This window comes from Oryctolagus cuniculus, chromosome 4 (genome assembly GCF_051225735.1).
Source record: "Oryctolagus cuniculus isolate XC-2025 breed Fujian yellow rabbit chromosome 4, ASM5122573v1, whole genome shotgun sequence".
NCBI classification, from domain to species: domain Eukaryota; kingdom Metazoa; phylum Chordata; class Mammalia; order Lagomorpha; family Leporidae; genus Oryctolagus; species Oryctolagus cuniculus.
In genome coordinates, this window is record NC_142870.1 from 164,867,035 (window position 1) to 164,888,200 (window position 21,166).

The window sequence follows — 21,166 nt, forward strand, 5'->3', positions numbered from 1 at the left end:
AATTTTAGCATAATTTATTGTAAAAGGCGAAAACACAGAAATTCCTACACCTGATAGACCAGGCAGGCATCTCAGTAAAGGACTCAGAGCCCTGTGTGCGTTCAGACTGGGGTTTTTGTGGATTTGAGTGGGTCTCCTGTTCCTGATTCTTCTCCTGTCCTCCCTCTTCTGGGAAAGTCTGGGAAGGGGATTTTTGGAAGTAGAATTCTCCTAAGCAAACCCCTCCAGACAATACTGGCCATTGAGGTTCTTTTCTATGGGAGAAGCAAGTGACTCCTTCAGTCCAGTGATTATGACTGGTGGAGCAGCTGTTTCACTGCCTCAATTCAGTGAATTCCATTTGGTAAAGGACTGGCAAGGATACCCTGGACTAGGAGAGACAGACAAGAGGCTAGACCCTACATGCAGGACTTGTTTCCGTGTTCATTGCACATAAATTTGTTTTCTTTAGAACTTCTCATTTTCTTCGTTCCCTTTACACACATACGCTAATATCTACCTAGGTGCCTTAACAATCTCAGGAAGTTTCTTAATGCAAATTTTTTAAATGGAAGTGAACACTTTCTGGTATACATTTTCCTTTTTGAAATATATTTCTATATTAAAATGTATATTAATATAAAATTGCCTTTTTATTACTTCAAAATACAGTGGAAACCTTAACATAGAAAGATCCTTTTAAAGAATAATTTGTCTTCGATATCTTGATTGGTATTGCATTGAATCTATAAATTGCTTTTGGGAGAATGGACATTTTGATGATATTGATTCTTCCAATCCCTGAGCATGGAAGATTTTTCCATTTCTTGGTATCCTCTTCTATTGCTTTCTTTAAGGTTTTGTAATTTTCATCGTAGAGATCCTTAACATCCTTGGTTAAATTTATTCCAACGTATTTGATTGTTTTTGTAGCTATTGTGAATGGGATTGATTTTAGAAGTTCTTCCTCAGCAGTGTCATTGTCTGTGTATACAAAGGCTGTTGATTTTTGTGCATTGGTTTTATACCCTGCTACTTTGCCAAACTCTTCTATGAGCTCCAATAGTCTCTTAGTAGAGTTCTTTGGGTCCCCTAAATAAAGAATCATATCATCTGCAAAGAGGGATAGTTTGAGTTCTTCCTTCCCAATTTGTATCCCTTTAATTTCTTTTTCTTGCCTAATAGCTCTGGCTAGAACCTCCAGAACTATATTGAATAGCAGTGGTGAGAGTGGGCATCCCTGTCTGGTACCAGATCTCAGTGGAAATGCTTCCAACTTTTCCCCATTCAATAGGATGTTGGCCGTGGGTTTTTCATAGATTGCTTTGATTGTATTGAGGAATGTTCCTTCCAAACCCAGTTTGCTTAGAGTTTTCATCATGAAAGGGTGTTGTATTTTATCAAATGCTTTCTCGGCATCTATTGAGATAATCATATGGTTTTTCTTCTGCAGTCTGTTAATGTGGTGTATCACATTGACTGTCTTGCGCACATTAAACCATCCCTGCATACCAGGGATAAATCCCACTTGGTCTGGGTGGATGATCTTTCTGATGTGTTGTTGCATTCTATTGGCCAGAATTTTCTTGAGGATTTTTGCATCTATGTTCATCAGGGATATTGGTCTGTAATTCTCTTTCAAGGCTGCATCTTTTTCTGGCTTAGGAATTAAGGTGATGCTGGCTTCATAGAAAGAATTTGGGAGGGCTCCCTCTTCTTCGATTGTTCTGAATAGTTTGAGAAGAATTGGAGTTAGTTCTTCTTTAAATGTCTGGTAGAATTCAGCAGTGAATCCATCTGGTCCTGGGCTTTTCTTTGTTGGGAGGGCCTTTATTACTGTTTCAATTTCTGTCTCAGTTAGGGATCTGTTTAGGTTTTCTAAGTCTTCCTGGTTCAATTTAGGTAGGTTGCATGTGTCCAGGAATCTATCCATTTCTGATAGGTTTCCCTGTTTGCTGGCATACAAGTCCTTGTAGTAATTTCTGATGATTCTTTTTATTTCTGTGGTGTCTGTTGTTAACGTTTCCTTTTTCATCTCTGATTTTATTGATTTAGGTCTTCTCTCTTCTTTTTTTAGTTAGTTGGGCCAATGGGGTGTCAATTTTGTTTATTTTTTCAAAAAAACCAGCTCCTCGTTTGGCTGATTTTTTGTAATTTTTTTTTTTTTGGATTCAATCCTGTCGATTTCTTCTCTGATTTTAATTATTTCTCTTTTCCTACTAGATTTGGGTCTGGTTTGCTGTAGATTTTCTAGATCCTTGAGATGCATTGAAAGCTCTTCTATTTGGTGCCTTTCCAGTTTCTTGATGTAGGCACCTATTGATATAAACTTTCCTCTTAACACTGCTTTTGCTGCATCCCATAAGTTTTGGTATGTTGTGCTGTTATCCTCATTTACTTCCAGAAAATTTTTGATTTCTCTTTTAATTTCTTCTATGACCCATTGTTCATTCAGGAGCATGTTGTTCAGTCTCCATGTGTTTGCATATGCTCTAGGGATTCCTGAGTTGCTAATTTCCAACTTCATTCTTTATGGTCTAGAAGCTGCATGGTATGATTCTAATTCTTTTGAATTTGCTGAGACTTGCTTTATGGCCTAGTATGTGGTCAATCCTAGAGAAGGTTCCATGTACTGCTGAGAAGAATGTAAAATCTTTAGCTGTAGGATTAAAAGTTCTGTATATATCTGTGAGATCCATTTGGGCTATAGTGTCATTTAAATCTACTGTATCCTTGTTGATCTTCTGTCCTGTTGATCTGTCTATTTCTGAGAGTGGAGTATTGAAGTCCCCCAGTACTATTGTATTGGGGTCTATTCTCCCTTTAAGTCCGTTAATAAATCTTTTAGATAAACCGGTGCCCTGTAGTTAGGTGCATATACATTGATAATTGTTATATCTTCTTGTTGTATTGATCCCTTAATCATGATATAGTGTCCCTCTTTGTCTCTCTTAACAGTTTTTGTGATAAAGTTTATGTTGTCCGATATTAAGATGGCTACGCCCGCTCTTTTTTCATTTCTGTTGGCATGGTATATCTTTTTCCAGCCTTTCACTTTCAGTCTGTATGGATCTTTGTTGGAAAGATGTGTTTCTTGTAAGCAGCAAATAGATGGGTTTTGTTCCTTAACCCAATCAGCCAATCGGTGTCTTTTAACTGGACAGTTCAGGCCATTAACGTTCAATGTGACTAATGATAAGTGGTAACTTTGTCCTGCCATTTGCCAAAGATAAGTTCTAATATATGCTTTGAATTCCCTGTGATCTTTTGCTGTGAGGTTTCCTTCCTTTACCTTCTTTCATATTGATGACCGTGTTTCTGTGTTTCTGTGTGCAACACATCTTTAATGATCTTTTGCAGGGCTGGACGAGTGGCGACAAATTCTTTCAATTTCTGTTTGCTGTGAAAGGTCTTTATTTCACCTTCATTCACAAATGATAGCTTTGCAGGATATAATATTCTGGGCTGGCAGTTGTTCTCTCTTAGTACCTGGGCTATATCTCGCCATTCCCTCCTAGCCTGTAGGGTTTCTGATGAGAAGTCAGCTGTGCGTCTGATTGGAGATCCTCTGAGAGTAATCTGACGTTTCTCTCTTGCACATTTTAGGGTCTTTTCTTTATGTTTCACTGTGGAGAGTTTAATTACAACGTGTCGTGGTGAAGATCTCTTTTGGTCATGTTTATTAGGGGTTCTGTGAGCTTCCTGTACTAGGATGTCTCTGTCCTTCTCCAAACCTGGGAAATTTTCTGCTAATATTTCACTAAAAAGGCCTTTTAATCCTTTCTCCCTCTCCATGCCTTCAGGAACTCCTAGAACCCGAATGTTTGGTTTTTTAATAGTATCCTGAAGATTCCCCACAATATGTTTCAGATTTCTACTTTCGTCTTCTTTTCTTTGTTCTGACTGTATCCTTTCCTGTTCTCTGTCTTCTAAGTCCGATATTCTCTCTTTGCTTCACCCATTCTGTTTTTAAGGCTCTCTAATGTGTTTGTCATTTGATCTATTGAATTCTTCACTTCATTATGATTTCTCGTCACTATCACAGTTTCCTGTTGTACTAGTTGTTTCATTTCATTTTTATTCCTCCTTAATATTTCATTTTCACGAGAGAGATTTTCTATCTTGTCCATTAAGGATTTCTGTAGTTCAAGAATTTGTTTTTGAGAACTTCTTAATGTTCTTTTCAATTTTTTGAGATCTGCTTCTTGCATTTCTTCTAACTCATCATCTTCATAATCTTGAATATGGGTGTCTTTTTCATTTGGGGGCGTCATAGTGACTTCCTTGTTTTTATTACCTCGGTTTTTGCGTTTGTTATTTGGCATAATGGAGATATTTGGTTTCTTCACTGTGGTGCTTTTTCTTGTTATACTATGACTCTAGATTAAGTGGACTGTTTTTGATGGAGCCTTAGAGGCTTGAGATGGGTGTGGCCTGAGAGCTCTGTTTGGTGTGCCAAAGGTGACACTCCCAGGTTAGGCGTGGTAGATCTCTCTCTCTCTCTTTCTTTCTTTCTTTTTTTGATTCAAAAGGGAAGTAATTCTGCACAGCTGAACGAAGTTGGAGGTAGTTAGCAGACAAATAATATACCCACAGGAGCCAGAGATCAGAAGCTCTTTCCCAAGGACCACACAGGGAATCTGTTCTGCCCTCAGAGTGGGCTCAGATTCTCCTTCAGTCTCCCACTGGGTTGCCAAAGTTACGGAATTGTAGCGTCTCTGGAGAGTACTCACGTGAATTCCATGTGTTCTCTCCCCCACCGTCTCTTTTCTCACAGCCTCAGTTCAGTAGCACCACAAATTCACTAGGTCCTAATCTCCTATTAATTCACCCCACCCAGAGTCAGGTTTTTCTGCTAGGCTCAGGGCCAGTGCAGACCTGAGGTCGCTCTGCTTATGACATATGTCCAAGATGGCGCCTGCTCTTTGTCTTGCTTGCCCTTGAGAGGTGAGCGGAGAGAGAGAAACCCGTGTCCGTATCGGTCACTTTTTTTTCTCTCTCTCTCTCTTCTAGTTAGCCTGGTGAACTTTTCCTCAGGGGGTCGTTCCCTCTAGTCTCCTCTTTCCACCTGCCTGCCGGTGTCTTGGGCTATTGAGGTTCGGCTCACCTCACGTTCCAGCGCTGGTGTGTTGAGTCTGCCGCTGGTGTCCTGAGCCGTGGGCTCCCACGCCCTCCATGCAGGTCCACCGTGAATCACTCGTTCCAGAAGAGTTTCCTCTGCTGTTTCTTACCCTACTCTTCCTTGAACCTGCAGTATCTCCACTTTTATTAAACTCTCTCTCCCTGGACTATCAGTGTGCTCCCTTCCTAGTCAGCCATCTTAAAATATAATTGTTTAAAATTTTTTTAATTAATATGTAAAAAAAGAAAAAGATAATTTGATTATGGCACAGTAACATTTTGAAATCCTTGCATTAGAGGGCTCTTCACAAAGTTTGTAAAAAATACATAATGAGAAAACTTTTTGTGAATTTCAAAAAATTCTGGCAGCAAAATAAGCATGTTTTAACTCCATTTTTCATGAACTTTTTGAAGTACTCTTGTATGTTGAGTCTAGAAAGCTTTGCTTCAACATTCTATTTGTTAAGATATATCACCCAGTGGATTTTTCAGTTAGAGGAACAGTGACTTAAGGAAAAGGAATATTCCAAGTCAGTTATGCAGATTACAGAGTGTGAGGTCAACACAATTCTTATGGATTTCCTGTCCTTTGCAATTAAAGGCAATTCTATCATTTGCCATTCCAGTCATAAACACTAATGATCATTAAATATCTGTATTTTTTCTTTTTCAGTAAGTGGCTTTCCCCCTATATTGTATTTAACTCTTTGGTTTTTACATCCAACAAGAAAAATAATTAATATTTACTTTGGTTTCTTTGAAAGCAATGATACTTATATAGTACTATCTTTATGTGGGAAGTACTAGACTAATGCATTGTAAATTTTAGTTTGCTTGGGAGTCACCTAAAGAGTTTATTTAAACACAGATTCTTGCACCCTACCCCCACAGTTTCTGATTTAGTGTGCCCTAGGTGGGAATTAGAATTTGCAGTCTTAAGGAACTCTCAGGTGTTTTTGATTCTGACACACTGTGTCCCTTACTCTTTTATTTATTTATTTATTTTATTTTTTCTTATTTATTTATTTTTTTTTTGACAGGCAGAGTAGACAGTGAGAGAGAGATTCAGAGAGAAAGGTCATCCTTTTCCGTTGGTTCACCCCACAGTGGCTGCTGCGGCCGTTGTGCTGTGGCCGGCACACCACGCTGATCCAAAGCCAGGAGCCAGGTGCTTCCTCCTGGTCTCCCACGCGGGTGCAGGGCCCAAGCCCTTGGGCCATCCTCCGCTGCACTCCCTGGCAACAGCAGAGAGCTGGCCTGGAAGAGGGGCAACCGGGACAGAATCCTTACTCTTAATACTAGGCTAGACAGCAGAGGAGAACCAGCTGCGCAACAGCAGTGACAGGAATGGCGTCAAGATTACAGTGTACTTATGATGGGCTGAATACAACCTCTGAAAAATATGCCTGTCGGGAACCTCAGAATGAGACCTTATCTGAAATAAAGGTCTTTGAAGATACAATTAAGGGGACTGGCGCCATGGCTCACTTGGTTAATCCTCTGCCTGCGGCACTGGCATCACATTTTGGTGCCGGGTTCTAGTTCCGATTGCTCCTCTTCCAGTCTAGCTCTCTCCTGTGGCCCGGGAAGGCGGTCGAAGATGGCCTGGGTGCTTGGGTCCTGCACCGGCGTAGGAGACCAGGAGGAAGCACCAGGCTCCTGGCTTTGGATCAGCGTAGCTCCGGCTGTGACAGCTATTTGGGGGGTGAACCAACGGAAGGAAGATCTTCTCTCTATCTCTCTCTCACTGTCTAACTCTATCTGTCAAATAAATAATAATAATAATAAGATATAATTAAGGTCAGGATATTGAGATGAGGTCATCTTGGAATGGGAGAGCCCTAAATTTAATGAATACTGTACTGTCCTCTTAAGAGAGCAACTTCTCTCTCATAAAACCATAAGGTAATAAATTTCTGTTTGTTTACCAAATTTATGGTAATTTGTTACAACAGCCTTAGGAAACTAGCACAACACCCAAAGTCCAACCATATCAAAATACAAAATTCCTCTGGCCCAGAGTCAAACAGTGATTCAACAACTAATTGGAAAGCACAGTTGAACACTTTCTGGAATGTTATTCAATCTTCCCCCAAATACTTTGAGTTGTTGTTTTTTTTAGCATTATTTAGCAAGAGAAGACTCTGAAATGCAGAATGGTCATTTAGACAGCAAATATTTATGAAGTGTTTACTTTCTACCAGACTTGCTGAATGTTGGAGTCATTAAGTGACTTACCAAAAGTGATACAGACAGTAAGCGTCAGTTAAATTCAACTCGGGTCCTATCATGCCAAATTCTGCACTGTTCTCTATCACATTTCATTTTATCAAAGGCTTAAAGCAGGAAGGCACAGAACATTTTAGCAAATATTGACTAGTTCATCTTGGTTGTTGTGGAATATGTAACAAAATAGACAAGGAATTTGTCTCCAATACAAATCTCCCTGACTTATGGTAGCTTTTTAATGTTATTTCATTCTATTAATATCCGTAAACTAGTTTTCACTATTTTATATTAATCTTATTTCCTTTCATGGTGACCCTTTCACTTCATACTCAGATATTTAGATAACTTAAACTGATACCTAATAACAAGATGGAAGGTAGAAACAATAGCTCTACATGTCTTTGAGATTTCGATAAATGATTTAGACAGTATGTCTGTTTGCTTCTTTAATGTATATCAGTACTGGGAAAATACTTGAATATTACATTGAAAATAAAGATCAAAAAAAGAAGTCACTTAGTCTTTAGCATCACAATAAAATTCCCTGATTGTTTCAAACAAGCTTGCCTTGAATAATTATTCAGATATTTAGACTGTTTAATAATGCTTTGAGAGCAATTAAATTCAACCTTCATCTCATTATAATGCTTTTAAATGTATAACGTGGATGGCATTGCTAGCTCCTTAAACATTTACTTTATTTTCTTAAAACGTCAGTCCACTTTTGTGGTTGATCAAGATCAGAATCAGTGTAACAGTGAAAGAATTAGACAAAGTGGGCCAACATACTACTCACATTGGCAGGTTAAAGTGAAAAGATGAGAAACAGAAGGAGCTAACAAACATTTTGAAGAGAGAATTGCATTGAAGTTCTGGTTTAGAAGTGCAAGATAAATTTAAGAAAGTCATCAAATGTCTGAATCAAAAACAGTAATGTGAAGGGTGTGTTTGGCGTAGTGCTTAGACACTTCAGATCCAACTTCCTGCTCATGTGCACTCCGGGAGGCAGCAGATGACTGCTCTAGTATTTGGGTCCCTGCCACCCATGTGCAAAACACGGTTGGCATTCCAGCTCCTGGCCCAGCACCAGATTGTATGGACATTTGAGGAAATAAATCAGCTGATGGAAGATCTTTCTCTCCCTTTCCATCTCTGTGTCTGTCTCTTACCTCTCTGCCTTTCAAATAAAATGAAAATATCACATAAAAATATAAAAGAAATAATATTACAAAATAGAAATAGCGTTGACACTTTTCCTCGTGTAATATTTGTGTTTATTCTTTCTCCCAACATTTGCTCAATAAATTATTCCATAAAAAAACTTGATGCCTACAGCATAAAAGGCATGGCATAGAGACAAAGTATTATCCAGTGAGAAGATAAGTGTCTTATACTAATAATTAAAATATAAGACAAAGATTCTTGTCCAAATGATAGACCATAATTCTTAACACATAAAGATTAAGGGGGAAAGGTAGAGAGTGGGGCTCATTCCGTTAAGCTGCTACTTGCAATGCAAGCCTCCTGGCTAGTGGCTTCAGCCTGGCCCAAACCTGGCTGTCATAGCCATTTAGGGAGTGAACCAACAAATGGAATATCTCTCCTTGTCACTCTGCCTTTCAAATAAATTAAGCTTACAAGGAGAGAAAGTTTCATGGAAGAGTGTGATCCTATGTGAATTTATTACAAATTTTAGTCAGTTACCTTTTAGATATTGATTTCATATGCTACTTCATTTTAGTCAGTAAATCTGATTTGTGAACTAGAGGCTATTTTAATAATTTGGAGACTTTTGTTGTGATAAGGCAGTTGATCAAATCCGTAAATGTTTTATGATTGAAAACAGTATGTATTTGTTAATTATTCAGTTCCAGGTTGAGTCTGTGTTAATTAGACTGAAGATATTTGTACTCTTGAACTCTCATATTTGTTAAGCTTCATGTCTATTTTATTATTTTTAAGAGGTAAATTATGTAAGAAATTTTAAGAAAGGTTAAAAAATTGTAGGCTTATCAGCTTCTACATTCAATTCTGTTTTTGCTTTGTATATTTTAAAGCCAAAATTTTAGAGACATGCAGCTTCAAGACTATTATACTTTCTGAGTGAATTATTTCTTTTATCATTGATTAATCATCCTTTTTATCTCATATTTTTTGACTTAGCATCTTTTTTTTTTTGTTCCTAACATCAATATTGCTACATTTAGGTTCGTTTGTTAATCATTATAGATAAATTTTAATTAGCAGCTTACTTCCAACTTTTCTGTATCATTATGTTTTTTAATCTTAATTTAATGAGATATAATTTATGCAATTCACTCTTAAAGTATACAGTTAAGTGTTTTTAGTATATTAATTACCATGCAATAATCACTGCTATCTAATTTCAGAACAGCCCATCATCGTACTGAAAGGAAACCCTATAACTTAGCAGTCACTACCCACTTAACACTTCTCCCTGACATCTAGCGACAACTAATCTATGTTTGTTTCTATGATTTTGACTTTTCTGGACATTTCATATAAGTAGATTAATATAATATAAGCTCATAGGTGGCTATTGTTATCTGGCTTTTCATTTAGAGCAATAGTTTCAACATTTATCCTTGCTATAACATGTGTCAGTACCTTTATTATTTTTAATGGCCAAGTAATAACTGACTGTGTAGATCTATGTACCATACTTAATTATACACATTAGTATTATTTCTACTCTTTGGTTATTATGAATAATGCTGTTAATAATATTCATGTGGGGCTGGCACTGTGGCATAGTGGGTTAAGGCTCCACCTGCAAAGCCGGTATCCCATATGGGTACAGGTTCACGACTTGGCTGCTCTACTTCCAATCTGGCTCCCTGCTAGTACATCTGGGAAAGCAATGGAAGATGGCCCAAGTGCTTGGGTCCCTGCACCCACATAGATTCCCTGGAACAGGCTCCAGGCTCCTGGCTTCAGCCTTGCCCAATCCCAGCCACTGAAGCCATTTAGAGAGTGAACTAGCAGATGGAATATTCTCTCTCTGTCTTTGTGTCTCTCTCTCTCTCTCCTCCCCACCCCATAACTCTGCCTTTCAAATAAATAAAAAAATATAATCTTAAGAATATTCATGTGAAAATTCTTATGTGGACATAAACTTTGATTTCTCTTGAGTATATACCTGAGAATGGAATTGCTACATGATAAGGTAAACCTACATTTGAGATTTTGAGAAACTACCAACTATATTCCAAAGTGGCTGCACCATTTCATGTTTCTACCAGCAATGAATGAGGAATTCAGTTTTGTCACATCCTTGTTAACACTTGTTATTGTCTGTCTTTTTTGTTTTAACTATTTTAGTACTTGTCAAGTGATATTTCATTGAAGTATTGATTTTTATTTCTCTTATGATTAATGATATGAAGCATCTTTTCATGAGATCATTGTCTCTTCTTTGGAAAAGAAATTTTTTTCCTTATCTTAATTGGTTTAGTTCTCTATTGTTAAAACAAATTGTGAGTTCTTTATGTATTTTAGATACAATTGTCTTAGCAGGTACATGATCTGAAAATAATTTCTCATATTTTATGGGTTGTCTTCACTTTCCTAATGGTGTCCTTTAAAAGCACAGATGTTTTTAAATTTTATGCCATCCCCCCAACTTGTTCTTACTTTTGTTTATGTTTCTGATGTTATATCCAATAAACTGTTTACTACTCCAGAGTCATAAAGATTTACTCTAGGGTTTTCTTCTAAAATTTTTGTACTTTTATCTCTTACATTTAAATTTTTGATCCATTTTTTAGTTTACTTTTTTATATGACACACAGTAAGGGTTGAACATCATTATTTTGAATGTGAATATACAGCTGTTTCAGTAATATGTGTTAAAAATCCATTATTTCTGTTTGAATTGTCATAGTACTCTTGCTGAAAATCATAAATGCAAGAGTTTTTCTGGATTCGCAATTCTATTCCACAAAACCAATCTGCTATTCTTATCCCAGTACCACATTGTTTTGAGTATTATAGTTTTGTCACAGATTTTGAAATCAGGAAGTGTGATGCTTGGTTCTTTTTCAAAATTGTTTTGACCATCTTGGATCTTTACACATCCATTTAAACTTAATAATATGCTTGTTAGTTTCTGCCCTTTTTTTTTTTAAAGGTAGCTGGCTTTTGATATCTGTATTACTGTGCTTTGGTGTCTCTTTGCAGATACTGGATTTATGTTAAAATTCTGTTCTAAAAAGTGTGTTTGATGTATTTGTGTTCCTTGATATTATGTATATATTTTGAATAATTTATCATCTCATTTGTATTTTTATTTACAATGTCTTATATTTTGTTTTCTCCATTTCTTGTTATTATCAGATGGCTTGTTTGTTTTCTTGAGAGATTTTATTTGTTTATTTGAAAGGTAGATTTACAGGGTGGGGGCGGGAGAGAGAGAGCTCTTCTATCCACTGGTTCGCTCCCCAAATGGCCACAATGGCTGGGGCTGGGCCAGACTGAAGCCAAGAGCTAGAAAGTTCTCCTGGTCTCCCACGTGGGTGCAGGGGCCCAAGGATTTGGGCCATCTTCTGTTGCCTTCCCAGGTGCATTAGCAGGAAGGTGGATCAGAAGTAGAGTAGCTGGGACTAGAACTGGTGGTCATATGGGATGCTGGCACTGCAGTTGACAGCTTAACCTGCCGCACTGCAAATCTGACCCCCTTGTTTGTTTTTTTAAAATTCCCTTTTCTACTTCCAACTTAGTCTGGAAATTACAAATTATACTTCTCTTCTTCCAGTGATTATCCTTAAATATGAACATGATTTACATTTAATCACCATCTCTCTCTTCCTGGGAAATTCAAGCTTTTTAAATTCCTTCCAGGGGCTAGCACTGGGGTGCAGCAGGTTAAACCACTGCTTGCTATGCTGGCATCCTGTATTTAAGTGTCAGTTGAATTCGCAGTTGCTCTGTTTCTTATTCAGCTTGCTGCTGATGCACCTGGAAGGCAGTGGAGAATTATCCAGTGCTTCACCCGGTGTCTCTCATGTGGGAGACGAGAATGGAATCTAGACTGCGGCCTTTGGCCTGGCCTGGTCCCGGTTTTTGTGGCCACTGGGGGAGTTTCTCTTTTAGAAACTCCACTCTTCAAATAAATAAATGCCTCTACCCTGATCTAATTTCTTTGCTCTCTTCTATTTGTCTACTTTTGTTAACCTCCCTTGTTCTTTACTCCATTACCAAGTAATCATATTTAGATCACTGTTTATTTAGATTTGTTTAATGTTTAGCAAGTAATTTGCTATCTTTATTTCCTTTTAACTCTTCTTCTAGATTTAATCTTCTTTCTTCTAAGTACATCTTCTAGTAACTCCTTCAACAAAATTAGATTTTTTTCATTCAATTTCACTTTTAAAAAAATTTCCTTTTTAAAACATAAAGTTTATGACTTGATTTATAATCATGGAAGCCAACCATTTAAAACAGTAGAGAAAACAGTATTGAGCTACCTGAATTCCTCAAACAACCTCAAAAAACACAATTATATTACTACCTTCTTGATTTGTTTTAGTGGATATAATTTAATTGAAGATCTTCTGGAGATTATTGTTGAAATAGTGTGTATTGCAGTCTAATACTCATTCCTTTATAGTCTGCCTTATTTTCCATCTGACCTTCTTTTCTGATTTTACTTTTTTTCTTCTGATCTACTTTCTTATTTTGCTGTATGCAATTTCACCATATGTGGATTATTATTGATCTTACATGACAGTATGAGTTTCTATAATTTTGTATATTTAATTCTGGAAAATTCTCAGCCATTATTACTTAAAATGTTTTCATTTTTCTTTCTGCGTTACCCTTATATTACCCTGTCTGTATGACTTCCTTTCAAAAGTATGCTGGACCTTATTATTCTCTTCTCCATACTCTTAACTGTTCTTCAGATAATTCCCTTTATCTCTCTTTGCTGTAGATTAGGGATCTCTTTAAACCCACCTTAGAGAATACTTATTCTCTCTTTAATGTATCTAATCAGTTCTTTAACTTATTCACTGAATTTTAAATTCAGCTACTTTTCTAGAACTGCTATTTGGTTCTTTTTCAAATTCCTCTATAGGTCATAGATGTCATAGAAACCTGACTTTATTCAATACAGTTTCTATTCCTTTTTTAACCTCCTTAACACCACAAACATATTGACTTTTAATTCAAGTTTATTACTGTAATACAAACATATAGAAAATGAAAATTGTAAATGTAAATAAAGTTGAATGAATCTTTTAAAAATGAACATTACCTTCCAGCCAGGAGCAGATCAAGAAACAAAACATTTCCAGAATCCCAGAAATGTTCTCTTGCTCTCTTGTGGTCAGACTTTTCACCTAAGGGTCACCACTATCTTTACTTCTAGTACCACAGATTAGTTTTGCTTGTTCTTTTAATATTATGTCAACTGAATTGTACAGTGCAAATTGTCGCTCCCCCTCTTCGTGGAGGAACGACACAGGACCCTGCGCTGTTCTTTCGTCTGCTCGGCCCTCCCCGGGTTTGCTGCTGGTTCTTCCCGGGTTGGCTACTATCCCTTCCACCTCCATGGAAGGGCAGTTCCCCCTGGCCGCATTCCCCACTTCCGCAGGGGAGCGGCACACCGCCGGCCGGCTTTCTCGGGGGCTGCACGGGTTCCCTTAGATGTTCCCCATAGATGTTCCTGGTGCATGCCGTCTCTCTCCTCCTTTATAGTCCTCCTCCGCCAATCCCAACTCGGCTGCCCACACGCCGAGTACGCTGCTCTCCTCCAATCAGGAGCAAGTCCTACAGTTTATTAGTTGAACTGGAGGCAGCTGTGCGGAAGCTGTTTACTTCTCTCCTAGCGCCATATTGTGGGAGAGCAGATGCATAGAATAAGTCTTAATTCCAGTAACTCAGTCTAGTCCGGTTGCTCCCCACAGATCCCCCTTTCTTTTTATTTTTTGGCGTTGATACGCGCCTGTCTTCGGTGTCCCGCGGCACACACTCTGCTCTACTTGCTAGAGTTGCCACAGGCTCTTACAAGTCCTATCAATCAGGCAAACCGAATCCGGGTCCTCTCTTCGCCATGTTGTGAGGAGGTTTTTAGGCGCTGATGCGTGCCTGTGTTCGGTGCCCTGCAGCGCATGCTCTGGTCGAGCCTGCAGGGGCTTACAAGCCCTATCAGGCAAACCGAATCCAAGCCTTCTCATTGCCTTATTGTGGGGGAGACTTATTAGTGTTGGTTCGTGCCTATCTTCGGTGACCTGCAGCTCATACTCTGGTCGAGCTGCTTGCTGGCGCTTACCGCCTTAATTAGGCAGACCGAATCCAAGCTTTCTCATTGTTGTATTGTGGGGAAGCCTTACTGATGTTAATTCGTGCCTGTCTTCGGTGACCTGTGGCGCATAAGCTGCTAGCTGCCCGCAGGTGCTCATCGTGCTCATCGCCTCACTTAATCAGGCAGACCGAATCCAAACTTTCTCGTTGCCATGTTGAGGGGAGGCCTTTCTATTTCTCTATTTCTCTATCTCCGGGCATTCCTATTTCTCCCATTTTACTTCTATCTTCCAGCATTCCTATTTCTCTCATCTTACTTCTAAACTTCTGTTTCTCTTATCCCCGCAGCTTCCCGCTGCCCGCCCCGAGGCTACTTCTCGGCGGCTTCCCGGCTGAGCCGCTTCAGCCCGCGCCTCTTTCATCTGCGCAGCTTCCCGGCTTTGCGCGGCTTGGCTTCGCGCGCTCCGCGGTCTCCACGCCCTTCGCGTCTGCACCACGGCCTCGCGCCAGCCCCGTTCCCTATCTATTCACGCCCCGTGCTCTCTCTGCACGCGGCGGCTTCCGCGAGTAACACAGCGTAGCTTACGTGTCCGCCACTAGCATTCAATCTAAGTTCCCCGGGCTAGCCTGGCGAATTCAACCCAGCATACGTCTCCGCCCCACGGTTTGGCTTCCCGTCCTTTGCTCCCCGGGCTAATCAGACGGATCCCAATCTGGCTTACGTTTCAGCTTCTGGTTTCAACTTTTCGCCCCCTATTCCCGGGCTAACTTGAGAACCCCAAAGTGGCTTTCGTGTCCGCCTCGGCCTGCCCCCCGCGGCTTCAATTTCCCTAACATTTTTCTCTACCCGGTATGTTTCCCCAAGCTTTCCTCCAACAATACTCCTCCCTCATTTCTCCTGGCCTCTCCCCACAGTCCGCATCCGAGCCTGTTTGTTCTAGCTTTCACTTTCGACCTTAGACCTTAGAGATTTCTCCCAGCTTCCCCCTGTAGTCCGTATCTGAATCTATGCCTAGGCTTTCAATAGCTTCTTCCGGCACCCTTTTCGTCCGGCTTTTCCCTAGGCTGTTTGCTAGTCTCTCTCTCCGGTATTTTCCCAATTCTTCCCGTTTCTTCCCGTTTCTTCCCTCCTAAGTTTGCTATCCGTCCTAGGTTTCCTATCCGAGTCACGGCACCATTATGTCGCTCCCCCTCTTCGTGGAGGAACGACACAGGACCCTGCGCTGTTCTTTTGTCTGCTCGGCCCTCCCCGGGTTTGCTGCTGGTTCTTCCCGGGTTGGCTACTATCCCTTCCACCTCCGTGGAAGGGCAGTTCCCCCTGGCCGCATTCCCCACTTCCGCAGGGGAGCGGCACACCGCCGGCCGGCTTTCTCGGGGGCTGCACGGGTTCCCTTAGATGTTCCCCATAGATGTTCCTGGTGCATGCCGTCTCTCTCCTCCTTTATAGTCCTCCTCCGCCAATCCCAACTCGGCTGCCCACACGCCGAGTACGCTGCTCTCCTCCAATCAGGAGCAAGTCCTACAGTTTATTAGTTGAACTGGAGGCAGCTGTGCGGAAGCTGTTTACTTCTCTCCTAGCGCCATATTGTGGGAGAGCAGATGCATAGAATAAGTCTTAATTCCAGTAACTCAGTCTAGTCCGGTTGCTCCCCACAGCAAATATACTTATTTTTATGGGGTCTTTTCTTCTCCATGATAATCTGTATGCTTTAACTTTAATACCTCTGAACTACTGGTGTTAGAGAGTCTATTAAAGTACTTATATTAATTGTTGTTGTACTTCTTTGTAGTGATTTTAGGAATCATGGATAAACATTCATGATAATTATCTTATTTAGAAATCATGATATTCTCAAAAGCCATAAATCTAGACTTTACTCTGGTAGTATAAAACTAGTATGTTTGTTCTTTCAGAATTACTCTTTGTTTCCATCTAATTCTTCATGTCAGACTATATTCTACTTTTTATTTTTGTGTCCTAGTGTGTAAAGTTTTGCCTATTCTCTTTTTAGGGAAAGAAAATCCTTGAAGTCTCTGGTTTTATGGAGCATTAGCAGTATAGCTGTATAACCAGTGTCATCTTAAAGCATGTCACTTACCCTTTCTTACATTTCAGAAGCCCAGCCCTAAGTCCTTTTGACTTTATCCTTATACAAATTCCTGTGTTCTCAAAGAAAAAGGTTGTAAAAATTAACAGAAAAATAAGAAAGGAAGTAGATAGAAGGGTGGGAGTGAGTGAGTGAGGGAGGGAGGATGGAGTGGGAAGTGTCATTATATTCTTAAAACTGTGTGTATGAGATACATGAAATTTATTCTATTTATATAAATAAAATTTTAATAATAAAATTCCTGTGGATCTTCACTATATCAGCTCTCCTCTTTGCCTTCCACACACTTCTGGCTTCTGAGTATTTTTCTTTCTTTTTTTATATGTCATATATGTGTAAAAGTCTTCCAAATTATCTTATATTTATGAAAATCAGTAAGGGGAAGAGTGGATAATTTGGAAAATAGGCTTCCACGTCAGATCAGTCTACCATTCCTGGCAGTAGAACAAATCCGTGCACTTGCCGTGGCTGTGAGGCTGTTGACTAGACTTTCAGGTATTGTTTACGACTATGGGTCTGAGTTTTTCTTCTAGCTAAATTGCTTGGACCAAGTAGGACCCCTTAGTATTCTGAGCTGACCCAGTTCCACGTGAACTAATTTATCTTCTTGTTGTTGTTTTACAGATACAAGTTTCCAAAAACAATACTGAAAAGAAAAAGCCCAAATTTAGAAAAAGGAAAAGGTACGTTTTTTAAAATTAAAAAGTATTCAGATAAAAATGAAATAGGTACTTTAGAAGTATTTATTATATGGCATTTCCATCCATCTTTGATTTCTGTTTCACTAGGGAAACATTTTTTAAAATTTTCTAAAAGAATTAATAAAATGATTAGTAGTTTTAGAACACACACAAATACATTGAACAAGACAAGATTATTATCATATGAGGAACTAGAGAAGCAGATTTTTAGTTTAAAAATAGGTAATGCAAACCAGAAACAGGCCTTCATAGTAAATGATGAGTCACTGATGACATGTTTTAATGTTTATAATTGAACCAGGCAAATAGTTTATTTTTTTAAAGAATAGTAATTAGTGCTGTGTTAAAAGGAGTCCTACTGGAAAAAAAAAAAAGACTGATACTAACATATAGCAGATAGTCCTCCTTTTCTTTTTGCTATCCCAAGAAGATGAATAATTTTAATTTTAAAGTTTAATTTGAATTTTAAAAACAGATCATTATTGCTTTATCTCAGTTGTATTTCACAATAACCTCACCAAATAGATAGAGAGTATATCATAATTATCTCCATTAAAAAGAAGAAGAGTTTGTGGCTTGGAGAAGATAAGTGACTTTTTCAAGATCCTATGGTTGAAGAAAATGCATTGGAACAAATGTTTTTTGACTCACAATCAGCAACATATTATGGTAGAAAAAGAACAGATTTTGCAGTCTGACAGAACTTAGTTCTGTCATGTTCAGCCATTTACTTCTGCTGTCATATTTCTCAGTTTCTTCATATAATGAGAGTAACAATTAAATACTAGGTTTTTCTGGAGAAGGATTACATGAAAAAGCCTGTGTGTGGTGCTTAGTAGTTCTAGTGCTTTGCATCTAATGCAAGCTCAAACCAATACTAATCTCTCTTGTTTTTTTTTTTTTAACTGCAACTTGCAGTCTTACTGTGTACACAGCCAAGAAAAAATAGCTTCAGAAAAGAAATACATTATTTTTAATCTACAATTACCAATGAATATACATAAATAGTCATTAATGTGTGTGTGTGTGTGTGTGTATGATTGATCTTCTTGAAACTAAACCTACTAAACTCTTTTCTAGGAAAGCTACTTTAAAATGCTCTTTTGAAAATGTGTGTTCAGATGCAGCATTGTCAGAGGAAAACAAGGGTATGTGCATGCCTGTCCTGCTTTTAGTTTTTTGCCTATATTCAATTTCAAAAAATGTAGTTGTAGTCATTTGAAAGAAAAAAATGTGTTGTGCATATGCAAGACAAAGATTAATGGGTCATTTTGGCATTGATTTATATTCTGGGCCATTTCAGTTGTCTTTAGATTTCTATGTCTTTGAATTAGATTTGAGCTGGTTTTGTTATATGTTTAACTTTTAAAAAAACAAAGAACCAACAGTTGTGGGAGGAAATACCCAGAATTATACACTGGAATCCAGACCAACCCATTCCAAACTTACTGGTATCTCAAGGGGGAGGAGGAAGAAAAGCAACAGCTCTGGGCTTTGAGCTGGATTGTCACTCGCATGGGAACACAGCAGTAGGGTGAATGTGGAAGGCAAGGAGAAAGCTTCACTTTTCAAGTGGCTTTTCTTGTCCTACATTTTCCTTAGTCTTGAGAAGTAGGCCAAGGCTTATTTGCTAGAGGGAACTTTGGCAGGCATGTTCAAAGCCCATTAACCTCCTAGGAGTTACCAGTACCATACTCCGTCTCCCTGGAAGTCACCCCCAGATCCTGTGGCTTTGCCTTTCAATTGACTAAATAATCAACTCATTTATTGTTGCATTAAAAGAAAGAAAAGCATACAAGAGAAGGACAGCAGTTATGTTTTTAAAAATCATCTTCTTTCCCTCAACACTACAAAAATTCTGTTGTATCTTTCTTTTTCCAAACTCATGCCTCTGATTTTTTCCCAACTTTTGCTGTCTGTTTGGTCCCTTTGCCTCATATGATCTGTTCATATATTTTTGTAGAAAGGTGTGCCTCTGCTTATTCCTGAAGTGAGTTTCCCCCAGGAGACCTTGGCACTGTAGCCAAGGACTCCAGAACCAGGACCCTTCTCCCCTCCACTTCACACAAGGTAATCTAGAGGAAATACCCTGAAGCCAAGAATTCTCCATGGCCTGGATGTGACTCTTTCCTGTTAATAAAATCATACGTCCCAGTGGCTAGCAAGGAAAGGCAGACCCCTTGCAGGGGTCTCACTTTCTGTATGGGTCTAAAAACTAATTGTTAAAATATTGAAAATGATCTTTGTTTTATTGTTTTTAACTACAGAGGAGGAACATCTAGTCTGCCGTCTTCTTGCAAGAGCTGACTCACATCCTGAAAGGGTAGTTCTTTTTCCAAGTTTAATCCTCAAATTTTTTGTCCCAACCCATATTTCTGTGTATCTCTCATTTCATACCTCTAGAATCTCTCCTTTTCTTAAGCGTAGCTTAAGGTAGGATCAGTCCTGGACCAAAATGATAGAGGAAAGTTAAACCATCTTCTTGAATCTCTGCCCCATTCCTTGAACTTGCTGTGAACATGTCCAGCTCTTTGAGTTCTAGGTGCTAAAGTTTCCCATTAGTTTCCTGCTTCAGTCTTGCTGTTCCTGTTTTGACCTTGTGCTCTACCAGTTCTCTGTTCTGTCTCTCTCCCTCTCTCTCTTAGGTGTCAAGAGGAGATCTAGTTAACTATAATGTTATCTCTATAAGTATCAGATCCCTCATCTGTGAAAAAGAGTCAGTAAATCCCTCTTATCCAACAGACATGACCTGTTTCTGGAAATTAATACAATAAGTTGAGGAATCATTAATTAATTTAAACTGTGTGCCCATGACTGTATTAAGATTTAATCTAAAAAAATGAGTAATTATGAAGCATGGCTGCATTATGCAGTAAGCTGCTACCAGAATAGTATGTATTGTATTTGTATTATCCCTTTAACTCATTTTTTCATTGTTGAAACAAGGAAGCTAATCTATGGTGATGAAATGATAATAGCATTATTAATAATGGTGATGGGCACCTTAACAATTAGCACATGTTCTCACTGTTCTAAACAGTCCATGTATATTTGTTCATTAAACCCTCACAAGATCTGTATGAGATAAATAAACTAGATACTGAATGATCTCCCCTTTTGTTGATTGGGAAGCTGACACTTAGGAGGCTTTATATGACTTTTCTAAGAACACATAGCGTCTTAAAATTAATAGAAATGTGCACCTATTTACTTAGATGTTGTGAGTACCAGGAAGCTTATAACTAAATTTATAAGTTGGCACATTATTGATAATTGGTCCACGGATCTTTTAAATTTATAATCATCCCTCATATCTCAATTAATGAATTGATTTTGATTTCTTTTAGTCTTTTGAGTTTTGCTGTTTTATTGTTTAACTATTTTCTGCTGGTAGCTATCACTTATCTGGGGGGAATATATAGACTATAAAAGTTTGATTGACATTCTTGTATTATCCAAGAGCAACTAACAATCTATTAATATTCATGATTAGATTATCAAAGACAGGATAAGCATGGAAGAGAAAGGGTAAACTCTAAAGGCAACATGAAGGCCCTTAGGGCTTGGATCCAGGAGGGGGAAGGTGATGGTTACCTTTAACTTTTAGACTAAAAGATGTTGTTGGCCTTCCTCCTCTTTTCCTCTTATTTTTGTTTATTTCTGAGAATAGCACTCTTTATTACATCTCAGCCTATATTTTACTCATCTCTGCTTTTAAACTGTAAGCATGCAGAGGATTTTTTTGTAGTTCCTGAAAACAAA

At 38.6% G+C, this 21,166-nt stretch overlaps 1 protein-coding gene across 1 annotated transcript in view; it reads left to right on the plus strand.

The window, feature by feature from the left end:
- The window catches only part of ZCWPW2 (zinc finger CW-type and PWWP domain containing 2), a 208,030-nt gene that overhangs the window by 177,108 nt on the left and 9,756 nt on the right, over window positions 1-21,166 (plus strand). Inside the window, exons 6-7 of the mRNA XM_051858906.3 lie at window positions 17,328-17,386; window positions 18,485-18,552. Of these exons, the coding sequence (XP_051714866.1) occupies window positions 17,328-17,386; window positions 18,485-18,552 (127 nt within the window). The remainder of the gene's footprint in view (window positions 1-17,327; window positions 17,387-18,484; window positions 18,553-21,166) is intronic.